At 40.9% G+C, this 21,543-nt stretch overlaps 1 protein-coding gene across 2 annotated transcripts; it reads right to left on the minus strand.

Moving 5' to 3' along the window:
• Positions 1–6,838: 6,838 nt before the first annotated feature.
• On the minus strand, positions 6,839–20,338 carry LOC118116505 (mitogen-activated protein kinase kinase kinase 7). Of its 2 annotated transcripts, none has more exons than XM_035168237.2 (14): positions 19,908–20,338; positions 19,345–19,455; positions 18,162–18,227; positions 17,414–17,459; positions 17,046–17,184; positions 14,866–14,990; positions 14,049–14,177; positions 13,420–13,550; positions 11,069–11,147; positions 10,822–10,949; positions 10,607–10,745; positions 10,101–10,162; positions 9,556–9,671; positions 6,839–8,481 (listed from the first exon to the last, which is right to left on the minus strand). In XM_035168237.2, exons 1-14 carry the CDS (start codon positions 19,971–19,973, stop codon positions 8,310–8,312), a joined length of 1,509 nt encoding a protein of 502 aa, XP_035024128.1. In that variant the 5' UTR covers positions 19,974–20,338; the 3' UTR covers positions 6,839–8,309. The 2 variants fall into 2 exon arrangements, with proteins under 2 accessions (XP_035024128.1, XP_035024127.1); XM_035168236.2 differs by having other exon boundaries at positions 10,822–10,952; positions 19,908–20,337.
• Positions 20,339–21,543: the final 1,205 nt, after the last annotated feature.

Here is a 21,543-nt window from a genome sequence, read left to right on the forward strand (position 1 = left end):
TTTTAACTTTTAACTGAATTATTTAGACACTTAAATAATAATATATTAATTATTATGAATTAAATAATCAAATCAATCAATTTGATTACAATACGGACATAATTCATATCTATCTAGTATCTATTGAAAAAACATTACATTATAATCAGACTATAACACAAAGAAATATAAATATGATCAAGTGAATAATGATATCTTGTCTGCAGTGCACTGAGGCCATTCTCAACAGGACAGTAGGTACAGTACGGTTTCTAATCCAGAGCATAATCCTGGGGGGAACTGGCAGAGCTGCTACATTTTATCAGTTTGCCACAGACAGGCACCTCTTGGGCCTCATTCTGAGCGGCTGCATTCAGATCAGCCCACATTCTCAATGTCAAGATGTTATAAATAGCCAGAACTGATTTGTACAGCTCCTCTGACAGCTAAGATCAGCTAAGCAGGGGGATGTGATGTTCCCAGGCGGCCCTTTTTTACAAGCCCATTCAAGGTGGGAATCCTGCACCTTTATTCCACATTGGTGTTATGTCTAAAATGTCTGAACACAGATTGGGGGTGGGGTTGTTGCTTTGGCAGAGGTAGTCACAGAGCCAGATTGATGTCTGTGTAAAAGGGAGAGCCGGCATGGCGGGACAGACGCCAACCGTTGTGTTACATGCCATGCCTCTGATTCTGGAACGCCAGCATTCTATGTAAAATCACACACTGGGGCAGATCTATGCCAGCTTTGTTGGGTTCAGTGTAAACAAGCATACACAATAGTGAGGGGTCTTGGTCACCTATATAGCGGGATCTTTATTTGAAAGGGGCTGGATGGATCCAAGGTTGTCTCATACTGTTGAAATGACAAAGAAAAAATGATCTAAATGTTAGTAATGTCCTCAGATTGCTGTTCATATTCTTTCTGATGGTATTTCTTGATACAGTAAAGTATTAGCAGTCAGATAAAAAATGTTGAACAGTCACCTTTCATAAAACAATAATATGCACTGTTGTTCAGTCTGAGTCTTGTGTAGTAGGTGGTGGAACCATCTAACACTCATGTCACTGCTACATACAAAATAAATATTAAATCAAAAGTCATTTGATTGGATGTTTGGAAACAAGTTCTCATCTATATATTGGGGGGGGCATCATAACAACAAATAGTATGAAATAGCACAAAAAAATAACGACATTAAAATAGGAAACAAGAGATGCAAAGATGTTGTGGATAGGCTCCAGGCATCGGAGACAGACCTGTGGCTGAAACAGACAGAGCTGTGATCCTATTAAAATTTAATAATGATTTCACAGGGATTAGTACTTTGATATCAAACATCAAAGGCTTATCTTTACCTCTCGGTTGTCATGTTCAGTTTGGCCTTTTCACTGGGAGCAGAAGGAAAAAAAGACTGGCTGTGGCACTATTCAGCTTATAGACCTCAGTCCAACTGGGGCCCTAAATAATGTCCTGTCGGAGAGCATGTCTCCTGTCGTCTCCTCAAACTGGCAGGAGAGGGCTTCTGGATTGACATTCCAAGAGCCAGGGCAAAAGGACCAGGCAGGTGAAGTTGAAAAATGCCCACTTGGCTTTACAGGACTTTAATCTCTTGGTAATTTTGGATGTCTTCAAGGTTCTGACTAGTCTAGCTGTTTAGGGTATATTGTAGGTCGTATAAAAAGCGGCAAAGTGAAACATTGGTCAAGCAATTAATTCAGTCCTTATTCATGCACTCACTAAACCTTTGAAACTAATAAGGAGGGGTAGTATAGTGTAGCTATTCCATGTGTTATCCCAACTGTGACACTCCTCCGATGCAGCCTAGAATAATTTTTATTCTGTAAATTTACATGTAAACGTAAATGAAGGAATAAACTAAATAACAATAGTATCTGCTGCTACTGTGAGAACTCTAGTGTGTCCATGGTCCACAGAGCAACTTTGCACACGTGTGAAAACAACATGGGCAAACAGCTGGTAAATTTCAGAAACCTTTTATTTTGCAGGGGCCATCGGGGATTAGAATGACTGGTCCTCAGCAAAGCAGATCCCTACTGAAAGATGGAGCAAGATATTGATTCTGTTGCAGAGATCATCAGAGTTTACAGCACATCGACACTGGCGGCGGTTCACATCTCCACGAACTCCCTTGACATCTTCGTGTCTTCTTCATGTATGGCACTGCTTTTCATTCAGATATATTTGCGCTCTTGTTCTTTTTTTTTCATTTTTGTGTCTGTTGCATGTCAGAAAGGTCATCAACCCCCCAACTCGCTCATGGGGTATCCTGCTGAAGATCTCCTGCTGTGTTCTCACTTGAGCCCCTCCAGAATTTCTGCGGACTTTAAGGTTCCAGCTGGCAAAAGACCTCAGAAACTCCGGAGGCTCTCACTCGGTGAGTAGGATGGACAGGACGTGGAGCTCAAACCTTAGGAAATCCAGACATGGAGTGTGAGTTGTGGCACCCTATGCACATAAGCACAAGCCTTTCTAAACTATGTCCAGTCAATTCAGTTTGGTTGTAGACAAGTCTCAAGGACAACTTACTTTTGTAAATGAGAGATTTCAGTTTCAGATTTTTAATAAATTAGCAAAAAGCAGAACAAAAAATATGTTGCCACTTTATCATGCGGCGATGATTGAGTGTAGATCAATGGGTAATATTGCAGTTGTATCAATTTAAAAGAAATCTACAACTCATTAAAGTTTGCAAAAAGTGAAGCGGTGTAAATTCTTTCTGAATCCTCACTGTATTTGAATGTTACATGATAAAAATACAAAAGTCCTCAAATGGTCGGTAAAATAAGCAGTTTAATAGGTCAATGGTGGTTGTTCCTATAGAAACAGCTCTTGGCCATGAGATAGCCTGTCACCTTATTTTAATGTATTCTATCTCTATAACTCATATTGCAATAATCTTCGAGTACTGACTTGCCTAACTCAACAACAAGCTCGAACCAGCAGGAGGTGACAAATTCATGACAGTCAGCACACATATATTTTCTTACTCTTTAACAAATCAGATGAATCTGCTGAGTGTCACAAACTACTGATGTCCTGTGTGGTCTTAATTCAGCCCAACCTGTTATCAAGAAGCTTTTCTGCACGTGCTTACATGCGTGCATGTTTGTGCGTAACTGTGACGATAGCATGTGCCAATTGTTGTTGAAGGGAGCACTGGGATTTATAAAAAAAACATGCATCGCTATGGAAACTGCTGCCTTGCATCTAAGAGAATCCAGTCCTTTTTTTAAACCAGACACATACCTCCAGTGGAAACAGCCATTAACACCAATAGCCTGCTCTCTTCTATTCTGCTGTGTTTTCAGCACAGGTTGTGTCACCTCATTTGTTTCCCAGTTTAAAAATAACACTCTCAGCTTTGCCTCATCCAGTTGCCACCTCTCAATTAAAACATACAAATTAATTGAGCTTGGAATTAGAAAGGACTAACATCTGATTTTGTACATACTGTATATGGATCAAGGATTGTAATACAATTGAGTAAATTACATGTCTATTACAATGTTATATTGCTGCATTTTTAGATATTCTTTTGGTGATGAAAAGATTCTAACAGACTTACAGTATTTCAACAATGGGCCTTATGTACTATTACAGTGTAATGTGTGTGTGAACAGAGACAGGCCAACAATTGCACCCCAGGAAATACTGTCTCAAATATCTATGAAGATTATTTGGAGATCCAATAACAAAACTCATAGACTAATTTCTGTCGAGTTTTCTTAATGACTTAAATGCCTTATTGTGATACTCAGAATGATCAGATAGCGAGGGCTGGACCTGTTATAAAGAAAACATATTAATAACCAAATGGAAGTTACAGAAACCAAAGAAAAAAACTACTATTCTTAACTACAATTAAAAGCTTTTGTACAAATCTTATAACTGAGAATGAACTCTAACATCTAAAATGATGTAACCCAAACTCTAAGGCATTGTACATGAAAAGAAGCATCGAGAGATACAGAGAATTACACAGGTAGCTTTTTTCAGAGTAATGTTCGATTGCTTGATGAATACACTGAGCCCTTGGTTCACAGTCTTGTCGGATAATTGTAACCTATGTGAAGATGGGTGAAGGGCAGATGATAGTCAATTTTATACCACCAAAGACCAGGAAACATGCATCTCCCTACCGCCTACCAGGTCACCCACCATATTCTACCACATATGTATAAATTCACCACTGCATGGGTCAGGGATTGGGACTCAGCTGAGGTACATGCAATGTAGACAGCTCCTCATATTTCTGGTATAGGTTGTGAAACCCATACCGAAATTAAACACACTAAGATATATATACACTACCGTTCAAAAGTTTGGGGTCACTTAGAAATGTCCTTATTTTTCAAAGAAAAGCACTGTTTTTTTCAATGAAGATAACATTAAATTAATCAGAAATACACTCTATACATTGTTAATGTGGTAAATGACTATTCTAGGTGGAAACGTCTGGTTTTTAATGAAATATCTACATAGGTGTATAGAGGCCCATTTCCAGCAACTATCACTCCAGTGTTCTAATGGTACATTGTGTTTGCTAATCGCCTTAGAAGACTAATGGATGATTAGAAAACCCTTGAAAACCCTTGTGCAATTATGTTAGCACAGTGAAACCTTTTTGCTGGTGAGAGAAGCTATAAACTGGCCTTCCTTTGAGCTAGTTGAGTATCTGGAGCATCACATTTGTGGGTTCGATTATACTCTCAAAATGGCATGGCCAGAAAGAGAACTTTCATGTGAAACTCGCAGTCTATTCTTGTTCTTAGAAATGAAGGCTATTCCATGCGAGAAATTGCGAAGAAACTGAAAATTTCCTACAACGGTGTGTACTACTCCCTTCAGAGAACAGCACAAACTGGCTCTAACCAGAGTAGAAAGAGAAGTGGGAGGCCCGGTGCACAACTCAGCAAGAAGACAAGTATATTAGAGTCTCTAGTTTGAGAAATAGACGCCTCACAGGTCCTCAACTGGCAGCTTCTTTAAATGGTACCCGCAAAAAGCCAGTGTCAACGTCTACAGTGAAGAGGCGACTCGGGATGCTGGCCTTCGAGGCAGAGTGGCAAAGAAAAGCCATATCTGAGACTGGCCAATAAAAGAAAAGATTGATATGGGCAAAAGAACACAGACATTGGACAGAGGAAGATTGGAAAAAGTGTTATGGACAGACGAATCAAAGTTTGAGGTGTTTGGATCACACAGAAGAACATTTGTGAGACGCAGAACAGGTGAAAAGATGCTGGAAGATTGCCTGACGCCATCTGTCAAGCATGGTGGAGGTAATGTGATGGTCTGGGGCTGCTTTGGTGCTGGTAAAGTGGGAGATTTGTACAAGGTAAAAGGGATTTTAAATAAGGAAGGCTATCACTCCATTGTGCAACACCATGCCTGTGGACAGAGCTTGATTGGAGCCAATTTCCTCCTACAACAGGACAATGACCCAAAGCACACCTCCAAATTATGCAAGAACTATTTAGGGAAGAAGCAGGCAGCTGGTATGCTGTCTGTAATGGAGTGATGGGCGCAGTCACCAGATCTCAACCCCATTGAGCTGTTGTGGGAGCAGCTTGACCGTATGGTACGCAAGAAGTGCCCATCAAGCCAATCCAACATGTGGGAGGTGCTTCAGGAAGCGTGGGGTGAAATTTCTACAGATTACCTCAACAAATTAACAGCTAGAATGCCAAAGGTCTGCAATGCTGTAATTGCTGCAAATGGAGCATTCTTTGACGAAAGCAAAGTTTGAAGAACAAAATTTATATTTCAAATAAAAATCATTATTTCTAACCTTGTCAATGTCTTGACTATATTTTCTATTCATTTTGCAACTCATTTGATAAATAAAAGTGTGAGTTTTCATGGAAAACACGAAATTGTCTGGGTGACCCCAAACTTTTGAACGGTAGTGTATATTTTTAAAATCAATGTATTTTATGTTTGAAATTGCAAGATTTCAATAATTATGTGAATTCTTAAAGAAAGTGATCAAAACAATACTGGATCTACCTCCTGATCTGGATCTGCAGATTCTTCCCTGAACCATACTGCATCCTTCCACCAAGTTTCATGGTAAAAGTTGTTTTTGTGTAATCCTACTAACAAATAAACGCAGATGAAAACACAAACTCTGTCACGGAGTTAAAAAAATGTCTAATTCAAAATAACCTAAATTGTTTTATCTTTCACAGAAAGATCCTGTTACTCAGAAAGATGCAAGTTGAAATAATACGATTTTAGGACTTTTGAAAATGATAAAACTATAAATTGGCTATGATGCAGTTTCATGGTTCACTTCACTGCTTATGTGCTGGAATAGTTTATTTCTCAGTGAACTAGGTTTAACACATGTTGTATTTTAAGGTTGTTAAGATTTTCAGGTCATGGTATCTTGTTGCCTATGTACAAATGTACAACTCCCGAACATGTGTTGTGTTGTTGACCAGTAGCGGTACAGCGCACCCACACATACGCGCTGCTTTAACGTATGATGTCAGACATGACCTGTATTTGCTTCAACGTGATTTGATTGGCTGATTCCTGCCCTGCCGCTTGAACATTTTTTCTCAACTTCTACTGCACAGAATGCAAGAAACAAAGTGAAGCAACGGAACCACTTGATTCAACGCATGATGTCATTGTCACCTCATTGAAAGGGATTGGGTGCCATTTCTAATCATCAGTGCTGGAACCCCTCAAACTAACAGCAGAACAGGTGCTTCAGTAATTCATCATTTCACCTCCACTCACGTGTCCTACTGTGACTGACAGGTGGAACTTTAAAAGCACTTTTGAAACATCAGCAGTTTTTTAAAATCAAAACATTGAGAAAAATTCTTCACACTTTCTTTACTTTATAAAAGCATATAGGTACAGTCTGTACATTTTAAAATCACAGGAGAAATGTGTCATATTTTATGAAATAACTTGATGTGAGAAAATAAACTGTACAAGAACAACCCTAAGGCAACGTTTGAACAACTGCATTTAAACAACAATCAGAGTGCCAGAGGAACGCACTGTCATAGAAATCACCAAACTAAACTGAGACTACATCACATGCTGTAGATCTCTTTGACCCAGATAGTGCAGTGTAGAATAATGTTAATTCAATTCTGTGAAATAAGTAAAAAGGAACTAAAGACAACAGAACGTTAACAGATAAGAGTCTGTCAGGTTCATTATTCTACAGTTATTTACAACAACCTTTCTACAAAGCTGTTCTTTTTCTCGCCGGCAGCATGTGTCTGAAGCAGAACTGCATTGGTAACACTTGTATTCACAGTAGCATGATTCAGCCCACCCCGCCTTTCCTCTTTTCATAATACACAATACAAATGCTGTGATAACCAGAATATATAAAAGTAAGAAGGATTTACAAATATCAGTTGTAGTCAGTTTTCAAGAATTAAAAAAAGAAAATACAACAAAATACAACTCACTTGGTAAAAGGTAAGTTCACTTATAACCTCACAAGGAATTGACACCTAAAGCTGTTTCTTCCTGGATGAGAGTCCGTCAGAATAAAAGTCTATGTGGAGATTCGTTGTTCCCAATGTGTCCATTCTAACAGTAAAGACTGAAATGAATTGGACATTATGGCAAAGTCCATCAATAAATACACAGGGACCCATAGGGACATGGTAACTACTGCCATTATCTCTAAAAACTGATTTATCTCATGACCTCAAAAGGTGGTTAATTATATTTATAACATTTTCATAAACAGTTGGGGTTTAATTGTGTGAATGGAAATACTTTGTGGTTTTCTGGGGGCTCAAACTCTGGACATAAATGTCTGAAATGAATTTTGTTCGGTCCACGTGTTGGGTTTTTACAAATCTTTACAGTGGAGGTAAGTGTGAAGTTGACAAGTTGTCAGAATCAACTAAATTAATGAGAGTAAGCCCCAGGTTCAAAACACCAGACATTTACTTTAACATGGTGGCAGGTCTGTCCAATACCAGCTCTCAGCTGTCACTCAGATATCATGGAAAAACCCACTCGGAGGTTTCAACCACACAAAACATCTGTGACAGCTGACTTGTCATCATTTCTCTTTCATTACAAAACTAACTTACATTTCAGGCGCACTTTAAAGCTTTGGATTCAATTATCATGTTATCTGGATACATTGCTTTGAGGTGGTAAAGGTCTAATTTTCTCAGGATGATGGGCTTCCCTACATTTTTCTTTCTGTGGAAGTGTGTCATTTCCTCCATGAGGAGAAGAGGGAGTCCAGAAGAGAGCAGAGTAAAAACAACAGAGAGTGTGTAGATGAGTCGCTGTGGCCCAGCCTCCTGTTCTAGCTGTGCTGCTGGTTCTGACTCTTGATCAGGCTCAGTTTGCTCTTCAGGCCCTGGTGGCGGGCCGACAGGTGGCTGTTGTCCTCCAGCAGCTTCCTGTGCTCCTGGATGAGTCGAGATGAAGTGTGCTGCTCCCCCTGGTCCAGCTCCAGCTCCGACATCAGCTCCTGTCTGGACAGAGGTTAGCAGCGCAAAGACTCCATCACTGTCACTGACAATGTGCACATACATGTAAAACAGACTTGACAGACATGTCTCCCAGGATTCATTCAACAGTTGTGGAAATATGCTTATTTGTCTCATTTTGCTTTCTTCATCTCGGTGAGATGACTAAACATGGGGACGTTAGCTTAGCATAAGGAAACAACTAGCCTGGCTCTGCCCACAGTTCAATGAAAAGCATCATATATACCCTGCGAACACACTTTATATACCCTAATTAGGCAATGCTAACTTTTTGTATTGTTATAATGCCATGTCATAAAGATGTCATCATGATGTCATTTATACCAAATAATGATGAATGACTGGGTAACCTAAATGAGAGATCACCATTAAACAATAGCTAAGACTAAAACTCCATATAATATCATTCACAAAAACAAAGTCCTCACGTCCTCATGCCACTGGACGGCTGAGCTGACCCCTGTATCTTATTGATGACTGCAAATTAAAAGCACATCCATCAATGCATCAATATGAGCCAGACACTGCAAACACTTAAACTACTTTCAGACATTCCAGAGATCCTCCGAACATTCTCCAGGGGGAATGAATGCGTCTGTGTGAACGCAAATGCCAGAGTGAGAGCCCCCTGATTCACATGCAAGCGAGTGGGTGTGTTGATGATGCAAACATTTAAAGAAGATAAAAAATAATCGCCTGATTAAAAAGCAGTGACATACTTGTGGAAGTCGATGTGCTGTAAACAAACATATGTTGTAAAAGTGAATAAGTTACTTCCTGCCTCTGCCTGCTGCACCAGCCCTCACCTGAAAGCTGCAGAGATTTGAGTGTTGTGAATGCGTCTGAGCGGAGAATCTCCTGCTGCATTGTGCATAGGTGAAAGTCATTCTGCAGACTTCCTCTGGACGTCTTGTCTGAAAATGGCCCATGACTACCAAATGATCTTGCACACAGATGCAACCCAGTTGATGACCAGCAGATGGATTTTACAAATCCTTAATGATAAATTCTGTATAGTTCTCTCAAAGATGATAACCCACGATCTGTGACTCGACTTACTTCCTCTGGACAAGGTGAGCGATCTCTGACTGGACCTTGAGGAACTCCTGAGCCATCCTGATGTGCTGCTCAAACACAGCCATGGACTCTTTGGAGTTGGGACAGGGAGCTAGAGGCTGAAAGCACAGGTCCAGTGATTAATGCACTAACAGTGTGGAACACAAGCTTTAGATCTACAACAAGTGGGAGACACATTTTGTCAGTTTTTGTGGCCTGATTTTGTAGAATATGCGTCAAGATCGATATCAGGACAAATATCGGTGGAATGTGGAAATATGGTTTTATACTGTATAATGAATCTCAGGAACCTCGTGAGAATATCCGAGCAAGACAATTATTTAGGCAACAACCTTTGTTTTTTACTTCAGTTAAATGTTTAATTGAATCTAGATTCAGAAAATTCTGAACTACTAGTATTATATCTGACTAATTCAATGAATAATTTGTGAGCTAGTAATAATATATATATAAATAAATAAATAAATAAATAAATAAGACAATGATATTCATTATCACAACAACATTATATTATATTATTAACTTACCTGTAACTGGTGGTCCAGCTTCAGGTAGGCGATGGGAATGGAGCTGTCGACACCATTGGTAGCTAAAGACACACAAACACAATATGTCAAAGTATGGAATCTCAGGGCTGATAACAGTAACCAGGTATAAGTAGGGCTTGTCATAAGTGACTATGCATATCATTCATAGCTCTTATTTACCTAACAACTGTCGGGTATTGGAGATAATAAAAAAGTATATGGTTCAATAATAAGCTACTTGCATCTTTGCGTTTACTTATATGTTTAAGAAAAGGAGAAGGCCAAAGTCTGGTTTCTTCTCTGCCCCCTGTTGGCCAAAATCCAATGATGAGAGTTTACCACAGCTGGAACTTTTCATTCTCTAAAATGATCATATTTTTAATATTGATAAATCTCACTAATAATTCCAGAAACATCTGTCTCTCTGTCAGAATGCTGGAAGTGCAGCAAATTTCAGCCTGGCTGCATCTTCAGCATCAGCCTGTCTTTCTCATGGTGCTCCCTACCTGTTGGACTAAATGTCATCCTCAGCTCTGATTGGTTAGTGGTGGTTACAGGGCTGCTGCAGTAGGTGGGGCTTTGGGAGCGTCCTGGTTGACTGTCCACACTGGACACCTTGGACAGACCAGTGCGCAATGTGGCTGTCTGAGGGAGAATAAACAAAAAAGTTAAAATCCTAAAGTAGAGGTTGAAGAAAACAAACTCCTAAAGGTTATATTACCTTTAAAGGTTTGAACTGAAGTGGAAATTTGGCCTCAGAGCTTTTCAGGGTTTCCTCTCTGCCCTCTGAGTTTCTGTAATCCGCGTTGTCGTCACTTCTGTTACTGTTGGTGTAGTCGGCGTACGAACCTGCTGCCAGCACAGAGGAATTCATGAAAACACATTCTCTGGCTACAACAACACACACAAGTCTATTTATAGATATTCAATATGCATGTATTGATAAAAGTAGCAGAGCTGATAGCTACCTGAACTTGAGGCTGATGAACTCCTGTTGGCTGAAGACTGGTGAGGCAGCTGCAGTGGTTCTTCAGAACCTGGGAAATACTGAGAGATCCAAACACACCACATGTCACTCACCACAACTCCACGTTACTAGGACATGCATCAGAGGGTATTCACTAGTATTATTACCAAGTTTATGAAAAAACTTCAATATTCTCGTGAATACAATCACAGTGGAAACCACTTACAGGGATACAGGGAAAAAGAACTTCTTTACGGTTCAAACATGTATGAAAATACCCAATATCAACACTGTAAGCTGATCACTATAACCAAATTATTTAAACAGCATTTGTATAGAAACAATTCAACTGCTGATCATTATATCTGTGATCACTATATCCAGTTTCCACTGTATTATTATTCTTCCAGAAAGAGAAGAAAAGAGGTGTTTCCAGAAAGAGATGTTCTTTTCTAATGTTTCCTAAATAAATAAATCATCAGAAGAGTAAATTGTGTTTTTTTTTGCGGCCTAAAAATATTGAATTGACTGTACCACTTAAAAGGTAGGACTGGTAAGTTGTTTCTGAAACACTTTTTATCTCATTTGTTGAGATCATCTTCACATCCCAATAGCAATCAATAAATATATGAAAGTCATCTGAAAGAACAAAAAAACAGTGTGTGTGTCCCTGACAGCCCTGACAGCCTGTGATAAACACAACTAATCATTTCATTCGTACCCCAAAATTATTGGTCAGCATGGGAGTCGGTGGGATGTATCGGTTGCAATAGCAGCCTGCTCTTGCCAAGACTACCAGCAACTTTTAGGTGGAATTTTCTTTTTACATGTTACTCAGCTCATGAGATCAATCATTATACATCTAGTTTCAGTGGGACAACTTTGACCCTTTCGATTGTTTTTATTGGCTATATGCTTTGGTGAGGATTTGAATGTACAGCAGTGTACATGTGTGTATGAGGAAAATGCAACGTTCAATAATGCTTATTGCACAATCGTCCAAATGCAACCACCAGTGTTTTCTGAAAAAAGACATTCTAATGAAGTTGTCCCCTCTCTGTGCAATCAAGGTAATTCTTCATGTGTTTTGTCGATTCGTTTGCTTATGTCTGCAACACTGAAGATGACTCTCCACTCTCGAACCTCAGTAGGACGCAACCTTTCTGCTGTTAAAGGACAACATTGTGTGTGAAGAAATATATATTTCACCAAAAACTACTTCTGGTGATGCAAACGAACTGTGGCATCATCTGTCGTAGTTCCTTGTCTGTTCCCAGCTGAGCTTAACTTGATTGGTGTGTGCTCTCCTATTGCAGTAGGTTTCTTCTGCCTTGGCTTTTTGCAATAGAGCAGGGCTCCAGACCTCGCTCGTATCACACAGCCCTATTTTGTCCAGACTCACGGAAAAAAAGATGACATCATCTAGTTTGCATCAAACCAAGGCATTACAAGCTGAACCCAATGAAAAACAGACTCACTATTACAGTGATAGAAAACCATCAAGTCAATGAGTGTAAGATTTTTTCAAATATATCTGCAATTACTTTTTTCCCAAAAATAGAAGGATTAAGGACATTAAATCCCTTAATCCTTCTTATTACAATATACTCAAATATCTTCAGAAGTGGGGTTTTCAGCCTTAGTATGGAAAGCTCAGCACATCTCTGCTTTCTTTAGCCTTCTCTAACAAACACCCATGTGGAGTTAGGATGTGGTTAGCCTCGCTTAGCAGGTGAAATAAAAAGAGAGGGTCAAAACCCGGTGTACAGAAGACAATGTGTGAAATTGAAGCCTGAGTTGAAAACTGGAAACACAACATAGCAGTAACCATATTCATGACATCATCGCATCGTGTTTGCATTTTGCTGCATGTCAGCCGGTTTCAGTCCTGTGTTTGTTTGCAAATCAGACATCAGCTCAATGGGACATTAAACAGTCATTGGTAAAGTTTGTCTAATGTCCAGTTCCACGTTTACAGACAAACTTGACATCGTCCACTTGTGATCGGATCTCTCAGGACGGATGTTAATACAAGGTCTGAACAAGGCCTGAGAGAAGTGAGCCTCTCGCTCGCAGGGCAGTACTGGACACTCTCCTACGGAAAGTAGCTAAGGTTAGTCCACAAAGTCTGGAGAGTAACTAAGTGCTTTTAAATAAAACCGTCACTAGACTGCTCTGATAATAAAAACTGTTGATGTCAATTCATTTTGAAAGAGTGAGGGCTGATGAGGAAACTCTGCTGACCAACTGATGGTGTAATTTGATCACAATCTCCATCACTCTCTTAGTTACTTACTTAGTCCAGCTACGATGAACATTTTTTAGGGAGGGGGTTTCTAGTCGGGATTATACCTTCATGAGATGGCTCATGGTGTTCTCCACCTCCTCCATAGACGGTCTCTGGCTGGGCTCTTTGTCCCAGCAGCGGGTCATCAGCGTCTCGATGGGTTCAGGGATGTATTTTATGAGAGGAGGCCGTGTACCTGTCACAGAGCGGGAAGAACGTAATAATGAACCATCACAACAAGATACATTGTGAGTCAAACCTACTTTGACATGATTAGGAGTTTTCTTTTTTCAATGAATATGTAAGGACTGGATGATATGGCCCAAAATTATATTGATAATGATAATTATCACAAAACTTGTCACATTATCATTTCTTTAAAGTTTAATGGCTGATTTTTGCTCCCGAGTGAAGGTTGTGGTTTTAAACTCTTCTTTATGAGCAGAGAATGATAAACACTTGGGGCTCAACATCCTGATTCCTCTCAGCCATCGGCCCAACCCGACTCCACAACCCCACTTTCTGCAGCCATTTATCACATTTGACACAGCTTCATTACCTTTTTTTTTTTTTTACAAATGCAACAGTACCCCCCAACATATAGACACACACCTCTATATGTCTCCTTTTAAGTTTCAATGGTTTGTGACCATTTCACATTAGAGCTTTGAGTCAGTGTTAGGATTCCACTCACCTCTGTGGACAGCCCACATGATACAAAATGCCGAGCCACCAATCTCATCAAAGGGCTTCTTGCGTGTGATGACCTCCCACAGGATAATACCCCAACTGAACACATCACACTTTTCACTGTAGTTACTGCCTGAGGAATACACATCAACACAATGTTTACTGTATCAGAGCATCAGCCACAGAATGAAGGTAACAATTAGTTGAATAAACAGGTCTTATTTGAACAAAATGCAAGATCAATAGAGAATCAGGGTCTTTATATTTGAACCCAAAAAATATCAGTGACATAAATGCAAATCTAGTTGAAGATGTTTTTAACATAGGACAGATTCAAAAATGAAAAAAAACAAAGAGAAAACAAATATCCGTGGGTGAAAAAGTGGGGTCATACACGTACACACACGAAGATGTCAAGGGAGCTTTTGGTGATAAAATCCAACGCTGGTGTTGATGTGCTGTAAACAAAATGATGCCCTGCCTCTGCCTGTTGCACCACCCCTCACGTGAATGCTGCAGAGATTTCTGTGTTGTTGCGAATGCGTCTGAGCGGAGAATCTCCTGCTGCGTTGTACATGTGCGAAAGGCAAACTCTGAAGAAAGTCCAGACCCAATTCTCCAGACATCCTCCGGAGTTCACGTCTGAAAATGACTGTACTCACTTTCACACCTACAGAGCTGCATGTGTTTGGACTGTGTGAGGAAGCTGGAGTACTCAGGCAAACCACACAGGCAAATCTATACCCAATAATCAATACTGATCTGAGCGGCTCTCGGCTGGAGCTCGATAATGAGAAGTGACAGTCGTGCTTGTCTCTCACCTTCAAAGACCTCCGGTGCCATCCACGCTGCACTGCCTTTATTGTTGGTCATGTACGTTTGAATATCACAAGCGGTGCCAAAGTCACATATCTTCAGCACTGTACCCCGAGCCACAAGGAGCAGACTGAAACAGACAGTGGACAGAGATTAGAGACCTAAGAAAATACAGTGTTACGTTGTGACAGAGCAGGTCCGTCACTGACTGCAGGTAGTGCACACAGACGCACACATACATACAAACACTTTCCCAACTCCTTCCTGTTCTCACTAAACAGGCAATAAAACACACAAAACTCAACATTTGTTTGTCACCATTCTTCTGCTTCATCATCCGGCCTCGAAGTGGTGTTGGGCAAAACTGGGGAGTAACATTTTTTCCTATCATGTATGTCGATCTCGCACACATTTGTGATCACATGAACTACAAAATAATGTTGTTTTGTTTGTAATCTAGAAAATGTCTGCCCTAAATTAGCCGTTTCACTGGGAGGAAAATGTGAAATTTATTTCCTGTTAAATGTCTGTTTATATTTCTGTGCTGAAGACCCCTTACGGGGGAAGAATAAGTTTAATTGTATTTAGTTATACAAATATTAAGCCTAGTGGGAGGGGCTGCTGCTTTAACAGGAGCTGCTTTTGTCCCAGAACGTCAGTCCTGGACTTGTTGCAGGGAAGGTAACAAATTAGACATATTGAGGAACTCATTTTCTATTTAAAGCGAACTGTTATATCAAAAAACTAATCTTGTTTTCATATTTTTAAAAAAAACAATCAAAGGAAGTTGAAAAAGAACCCTGCGACATACATACTACTATGGTATACTCTCAAACATCTACCCATATATTCAAGACCAAGAAGGTAGGAACTTTTGAATTCAGACAGAACACCGTTGCAGTTCCTTGGTCATAAACTTTGACCCGATGACAGCAACAGCTGAAAAGTAAAAGCAAGTAAAATCAAGTAGCTGGTCCAATTTATCAAATATGAAATAGTGAAAAGTGGACACCAGCTACTTTGAGCAGTTTAACGATATTAGGAAAACGTGATAATCTTGTGGAATATCACGGTGACGATATGACTTGCGATAAATAAACAAACAGTCCATGGCTACGGACGCAGGGACCATGGAAAGCTCCACAGCCCGAGGGAGACGGCTGATGAATCCGCTGCTCTGAGGAAAGATTTAACTCATTAAGAACAGTATCGATCATTATGTGATGATCAGTGTTGATATTGTGGCATCATTTCAAACAAATCAACATTTAAACACAATTCATTGACGGAAAAACCCATCAATGATCTGAATATCTTGAGTTTATTATCTACGGCAGCAGGGCTCCATCTGATTGGCCAGATGCAGATCGTGAATGCATGGCACATGGAACACTATTTATCGCAGTTCAAGCAGTCTTTGACGATACTTATATCCTGTACGTGGACATTGTGATGACAATACATTTTCGATATATATCGTACAGCATCTGCACAACTTGACAGAATCAAGCTGCTTTCAGACATGCACAGAACTCTGCAGATCCTCCTCCTCCGAGGTGCACGTGTGAACGCAAAAGACAGAGTGAGAGGCTCCGGATTATCTGCTGACTTTCTCCGCCTGGCCTCTCAGTATAAAGTCGGTTGAAAATCAGGAAAATTCAATGTATGAGCACAGAAGGGGATCCCCGCTGCGAGTGAGTGGGGGTTGATGATGCTAGTAACGCACGACAGATGCCAAAATGGAAAAAATAAATATCTCCCGGTGAAAAAACAGTGTCACACACGTAGAAGACACCGACGAAGATGTCAAGAGAGTTTGTGGTGATAAAAGCTGACGACAGTGTCAGGGGGATGTAGACGTGACCACATGATCTACACAGTAGCGCTAACATGTCACTTCCTGCTTCTTTCTGCTGCACCCAGCTGCTCCACCTCTCGCCTAAATAATGTGGAGGATGTATTGCTGTGGTGAACGCGTCCGTGCAGAGGAACCTACTGCTGGGTTGTGCAGGTGTGAAAGACAAACTCTGGGTAAACTCTGGAGCCAATTCTCTGGACTTTACCCACAGGTCATGAAAAATGATCTTTTCTCTGTAGCTCGACATACACACCTCCCAAAGTTTCCAGAGTTCTTCCAGTACCTCTGAACTGTGTGACTTCTATGTGTTTGTTAATGAAGTCTTACTTTGGTGGTTTGAGGTCCCGGTGAATTAAGGCCTTTGGCTTCATAGCGTGCAGGTAGGCGACTCCCTTGGCGCACTGCAGACACCAGCTCATGGCATGAGACGATGTGTATTGGGCCTGAGGGTCCGCACTGTGAAGGACTGAGGTCAAGCAGAGAGACAAGCAAAGAATGACACGTCACTATATGAACCCACAAGTGGACTACTATCATTGCACTGAAAATACACAAGCACCATTGGTGTTGTCTTTGTGTTTATATTGTTATTGTTATAGTTTGCCCAAAATGTTAAATAAATCTACTAAAATGTGTATTTTAACAAAAAGCATGCTGATCACGATACTTAATGTTTTTATCACATAATGACTTACCGTTATATAAAGAGCCACATTCTGCATACTCCATGACCAAACAGACCTGAGAACACAAATCATGTTACTGTGCCTCAGCAGTGAGATCATTACAGTAACTTCAGAGCTGCAGAAGTCAGTGTTTCCTACAGATCAAGACGAGCTGAAGAGTGGACAGGACATTATAAATCCCTGTCAAAGGCTATGTGGAATTAGCTTACCAGGATTACTTTTGAATGTGTTAAAACTTTCAAAGTTGTGTCTCATGTTTTCGCGGGCAGAGGTCCTTTTATATCCAGATATCATGTAATTACAATGCATATCATTACTTATCAACCTTTTATCAACCATGAAAATTGAGGTCATGTCTTTTCAGGTGTAAGTAGCAATGGCAAATTGTTACCTCCTCCCATCTTCATTATTTTTCTGCCATTGCCATATGTTTTCAGAAAAGAAGAAGATTCAGAATGAGCATATAGTTGCAAAAACAATAAAGTTCATCAGTTTGAACATTATACATGTTGAATTTTTTTTTTTTTATTGAATTAGGGTCAAAAATCTATTTGCAAATTATTCCACTCCATTTTTGTTTTAACAAACTATCCTTTTGGAATGAGGGTTTTACATTTATATTAAATTCATTTTATTTTATTATTAATTGAATAGAAATTGTATGTGCCAAAACTGAATCAGAAAACTCTTGATGATGAGCTATGTTGTGTTTGACTCTGCCTCAGCGAGGATCACTGTGTTAAGTTGGGATACTCACCGGATTGTGACAGGAGCCATACAGCTTAACTATGTTGGGGTGATTCACCCGGGAGAGCTGGCGGAGCTGAGCACACACAAGAGAGCAGGTGGGAAAAAAAATACACATTACTATGTGCAAGAACAAAACACACTCACTGATCAGTGAGTGTGTTTCATATAAAACCTTAAATGACAAGGGTCAGCCCTGGTATTAACGTCGGCCCTGAGAGAACCGGTCACAAGTGGACAGCTCTAAGTTTGTCAGTTCCCACCTGACAGTAGAATGTGTCTCCACATGCGTCTCCTGTGACCACGGTAATCAGACCTCCCTTCCCTGCTCTATATGCAAATAAACATGTCCGTCATTTCTGTTCACAAAGACAAAGCTACGTTTCTAGCAATAGAGAATTAGAGATGTGTCTGTTTGTGTGTGTGTGTGTGTGAGAGAGAGAGAGGGAGGGAAGTGTTGAGTTTTGTACGCACTGTGGTTGCAGCGCGATCAAAAAGAGCAACAACTTGTGGGAGTTAAGATGGGATGAGAGGAGTTTTGGATACGCACAAGGTAGAGAGAGGGCCTAAGTGAATACAGGTGCTGCTCACAGCTTTACAATGTAGCGATTCATTAATTTACCCATTTTAAAAACAAACAAAAACACTAAATCAATATGTGTCGGCCAGTGTTAATATCATGGTAGTGACCAAAGGTTATCCAATGTATGTAAAACAGTGAAAAGATTAAAAATGCTATAGGGTCATTGTAAAACTGTCATGGGTCAAAGACGTCAGCTGGGCAGGAGGTCCTTCAATGTGGCCCAGGACGCATTTGCATTCACACAGTAAAATGAATGTGGCCACCACAGAGTTTGGTTTGAGGGATTTGATCTCAGGACACACTTGGATGTGTTCAGACCTGAACCTTGGCGTTGTCTACTTGTGATGCAATTGCTCATGACAGATGTTACTACCAGTTTCTGTACGTGTCTGTACAGCTACGTCCAGTTGCCTTTGATTCAACTTTGCTTGGTGAAAGTGAAAAAAGGCAGAGTGCTGTAACAGGTCAATGTTTTCCAGAAAGCATCCTCAAACATAAAAGGGACTTATTCTGCCACTAAACGTAGAACTTATCTAGAAGTTCAGACAGTGGGCACTGGAGTGTCGGGATATGGTCGGAGTAGTGGGCTTCAGCAAGGTGATCACCGTACCTCGACCAGGAAAGCGTTCCTTTCATTGTCACTCTCGATGGTCTTGATGGCCACATCCTTTCCTTTCCACACGGCCTTGAAGACGACTCCAAACGTCCCTCTGCCAACAGCCTGAAGAAAGACAACAAGAGGACATAACTCACCAGGACGAAACTCAGAGGATGGTTGTGCACCAACTTATTTTGGCCCAGGGGACCCCCTCACACCCCAAACAGCTCAACCAGGCCTTGTTAGACAGAGCATAACCTCCTCAGTGTTAGGAGAGCTGGTTCACACGTATGACGAGAATTTGACTGCACTTGAAAAACGTGTTCCAGCCCAGACAGTCTCTAATGAACCTGGGGCCTTGTTGTCGGTGTTTGAACACCTTGGAGATGTGTGGTGGTCTGTTCAGGCCTCGGTGTGTTCAGCTCGCACAGTATTCTACACGGCACCGTGCAGCGAGAGCCGCCGAGTTCATGTTGCTCAGGGACAGAATGAAACAAACAGCTGTACTGAAACAAACCCAGCAGCCTGCAGCTCAGGGCTAATGTCAAGCTGCTGCCGCTGCTCTGGAACTTTACCGCTTCCACTTGAATGTCTTCATACTGGATGTCCTCGAACAGACAGACAGCTGGAGCCTCCACCATCGCACAGCAGCGGCCACACTCGTCAACGCAAACCGACGATGCGGGATTTCAAACCGCCTCAAAGTTGCTGTTGTCGAGAACAAACTCGGCGTGTGTCTGCTGCTCCTGACACACAAGCAGCGCTCCGTCTGTTGTTGTGGATTCAGGAAGTGAGCAGCGGCAGGGCTGTTGTCTCATTCCATGCGAGTGTCTGTGAACGTCTCACAGCAGCCGGAGTGAAGAGCACCGGGAGTCACTCTGACACTTGAACCCACCACGAGGCGGACTGAACGCCGTCGAGCTGATTTCATCACATTAGGTTTCACTTAGTTCAACAATCAGATTAATGACGCGATCACACAAGCGCTCCGCGGACGGACTCGCGCTCTTGAATGCAGCTTTGTTTTTCTTGCTGCAGCGCCCAGAGTCTCCGCGGGGAGGCGACAAAGCTTCGCAATCGCTAATCACCACAACTTTCATAAGCCTCTGACCCGAAAGCCCGTTGAATGGGCATGTATCATCTTCATCATCATCATCATCATCATCATCTTCATCATCATCATCATCATCATCATCATCATCATTGTTGTTGTTTGTATTCCTCCAGTATTTCCTCATTGCAAATTGATGAGATAGTGTTTCATCAGTTCTTAATTTTCTACGTTTGTTATTTCTATGTATGTTTCTGTATAGTGCTCTATTAAGACCCTGATTGTCTGTGTGTGTGTGTGTGTGTGTGTGTGTGTGTGTGTGTGTGTGTGTGTGTGTGTGTGTGTGTGTGTGTGTGTGTGTGTGTGTGTGTGTGTGTGTGTGTGGCTGTTTGCACTTGGGGAAGAAATATTAGTGAATAATATTTATTTGTGTAAAAAGTGCAAAATATATTAAGTCTTATTACATACTAAAAATAATAATAAATTATTATTATTTTATATTTTATAATAGCCTATACGACCAGGGCCTCCCCTTTAGACAAATCATCAAGTGTTTTAGCCTTGTTATTAATGATACAGGCCGATTCTATGGGGTACATTGAGGCTAAAGGTAAATCTGACTGGCTGCTGGCTTGTATGGCGGTACTATGAAAACCATGTGGCCTGTTCAGTAGATCAGACATCATTACCTATATGTCTTTTTTAAACTAAACACTTTCCCATTTTAGAACATAGGACAAGATGGAGAATATCCCTTTTACGTTCTATCGCACTAATTAATGCCTACTGCGAGTTGATGTTATCGGATATTAGTGACCAGCAGATGTTAGGGACACATCTTCAGTTGTGTACCTTAGCGTCATCAGGTGTTTAGGCCTTTTACTCACAAGACATCCTCTTCTAAGGCAGGCCCACCACAGGTTGATCAGACCTGGGTGCATGTCCCTAGCATCTTGGGGCCCAGTTGGGATCTTTCCTTCTGATCTAGAGCCATTGGCTTCAGTGTTCTGCAGTGTGTGATGTTTCTTTTATGGTCTTGTGCAGGGGTTGTCAATGGATCCCCAGATCTTTGAGCAACCTGCTGGCGGAAACCCCTGCAGCCAACCTCCACAGGGCAAACTATTGCTTTCAAACTACGTTGTTGTGCCTCAAATGCCATG

The sequence above is a fragment of the Hippoglossus stenolepis genome, chromosome 10 (assembly GCF_022539355.2).
Source record: "Hippoglossus stenolepis isolate QCI-W04-F060 chromosome 10, HSTE1.2, whole genome shotgun sequence".
NCBI lineage: Eukaryota > Metazoa > Chordata > Actinopteri > Pleuronectiformes > Pleuronectidae > Hippoglossus > Hippoglossus stenolepis.

Bases quoted from the DNA above. Each gene is read 5' to 3' on its own strand.
- LOC118116505 (XM_035168236.2), bottom strand. From the start codon at position 19,973: ATGGTGGAGGCTCCAGCTGTCTGTCTGTTCGAGGACATCCAGTATGAA. The intron at 17,460-18,161 runs GTGAGTATCCCA...TTGTGTTCTCAG, and splicing joins ATGGCTCCTGTCACAATCCG to GTCTGTTTGGTCATGGAGTA. The intron at 10,746-10,821 runs GTAATATAACCT...ATTCTCCCTCAG, and splicing joins TTCAGTTCAAACCTTTAAAG to ACAGCCACATTGCGCACTGG.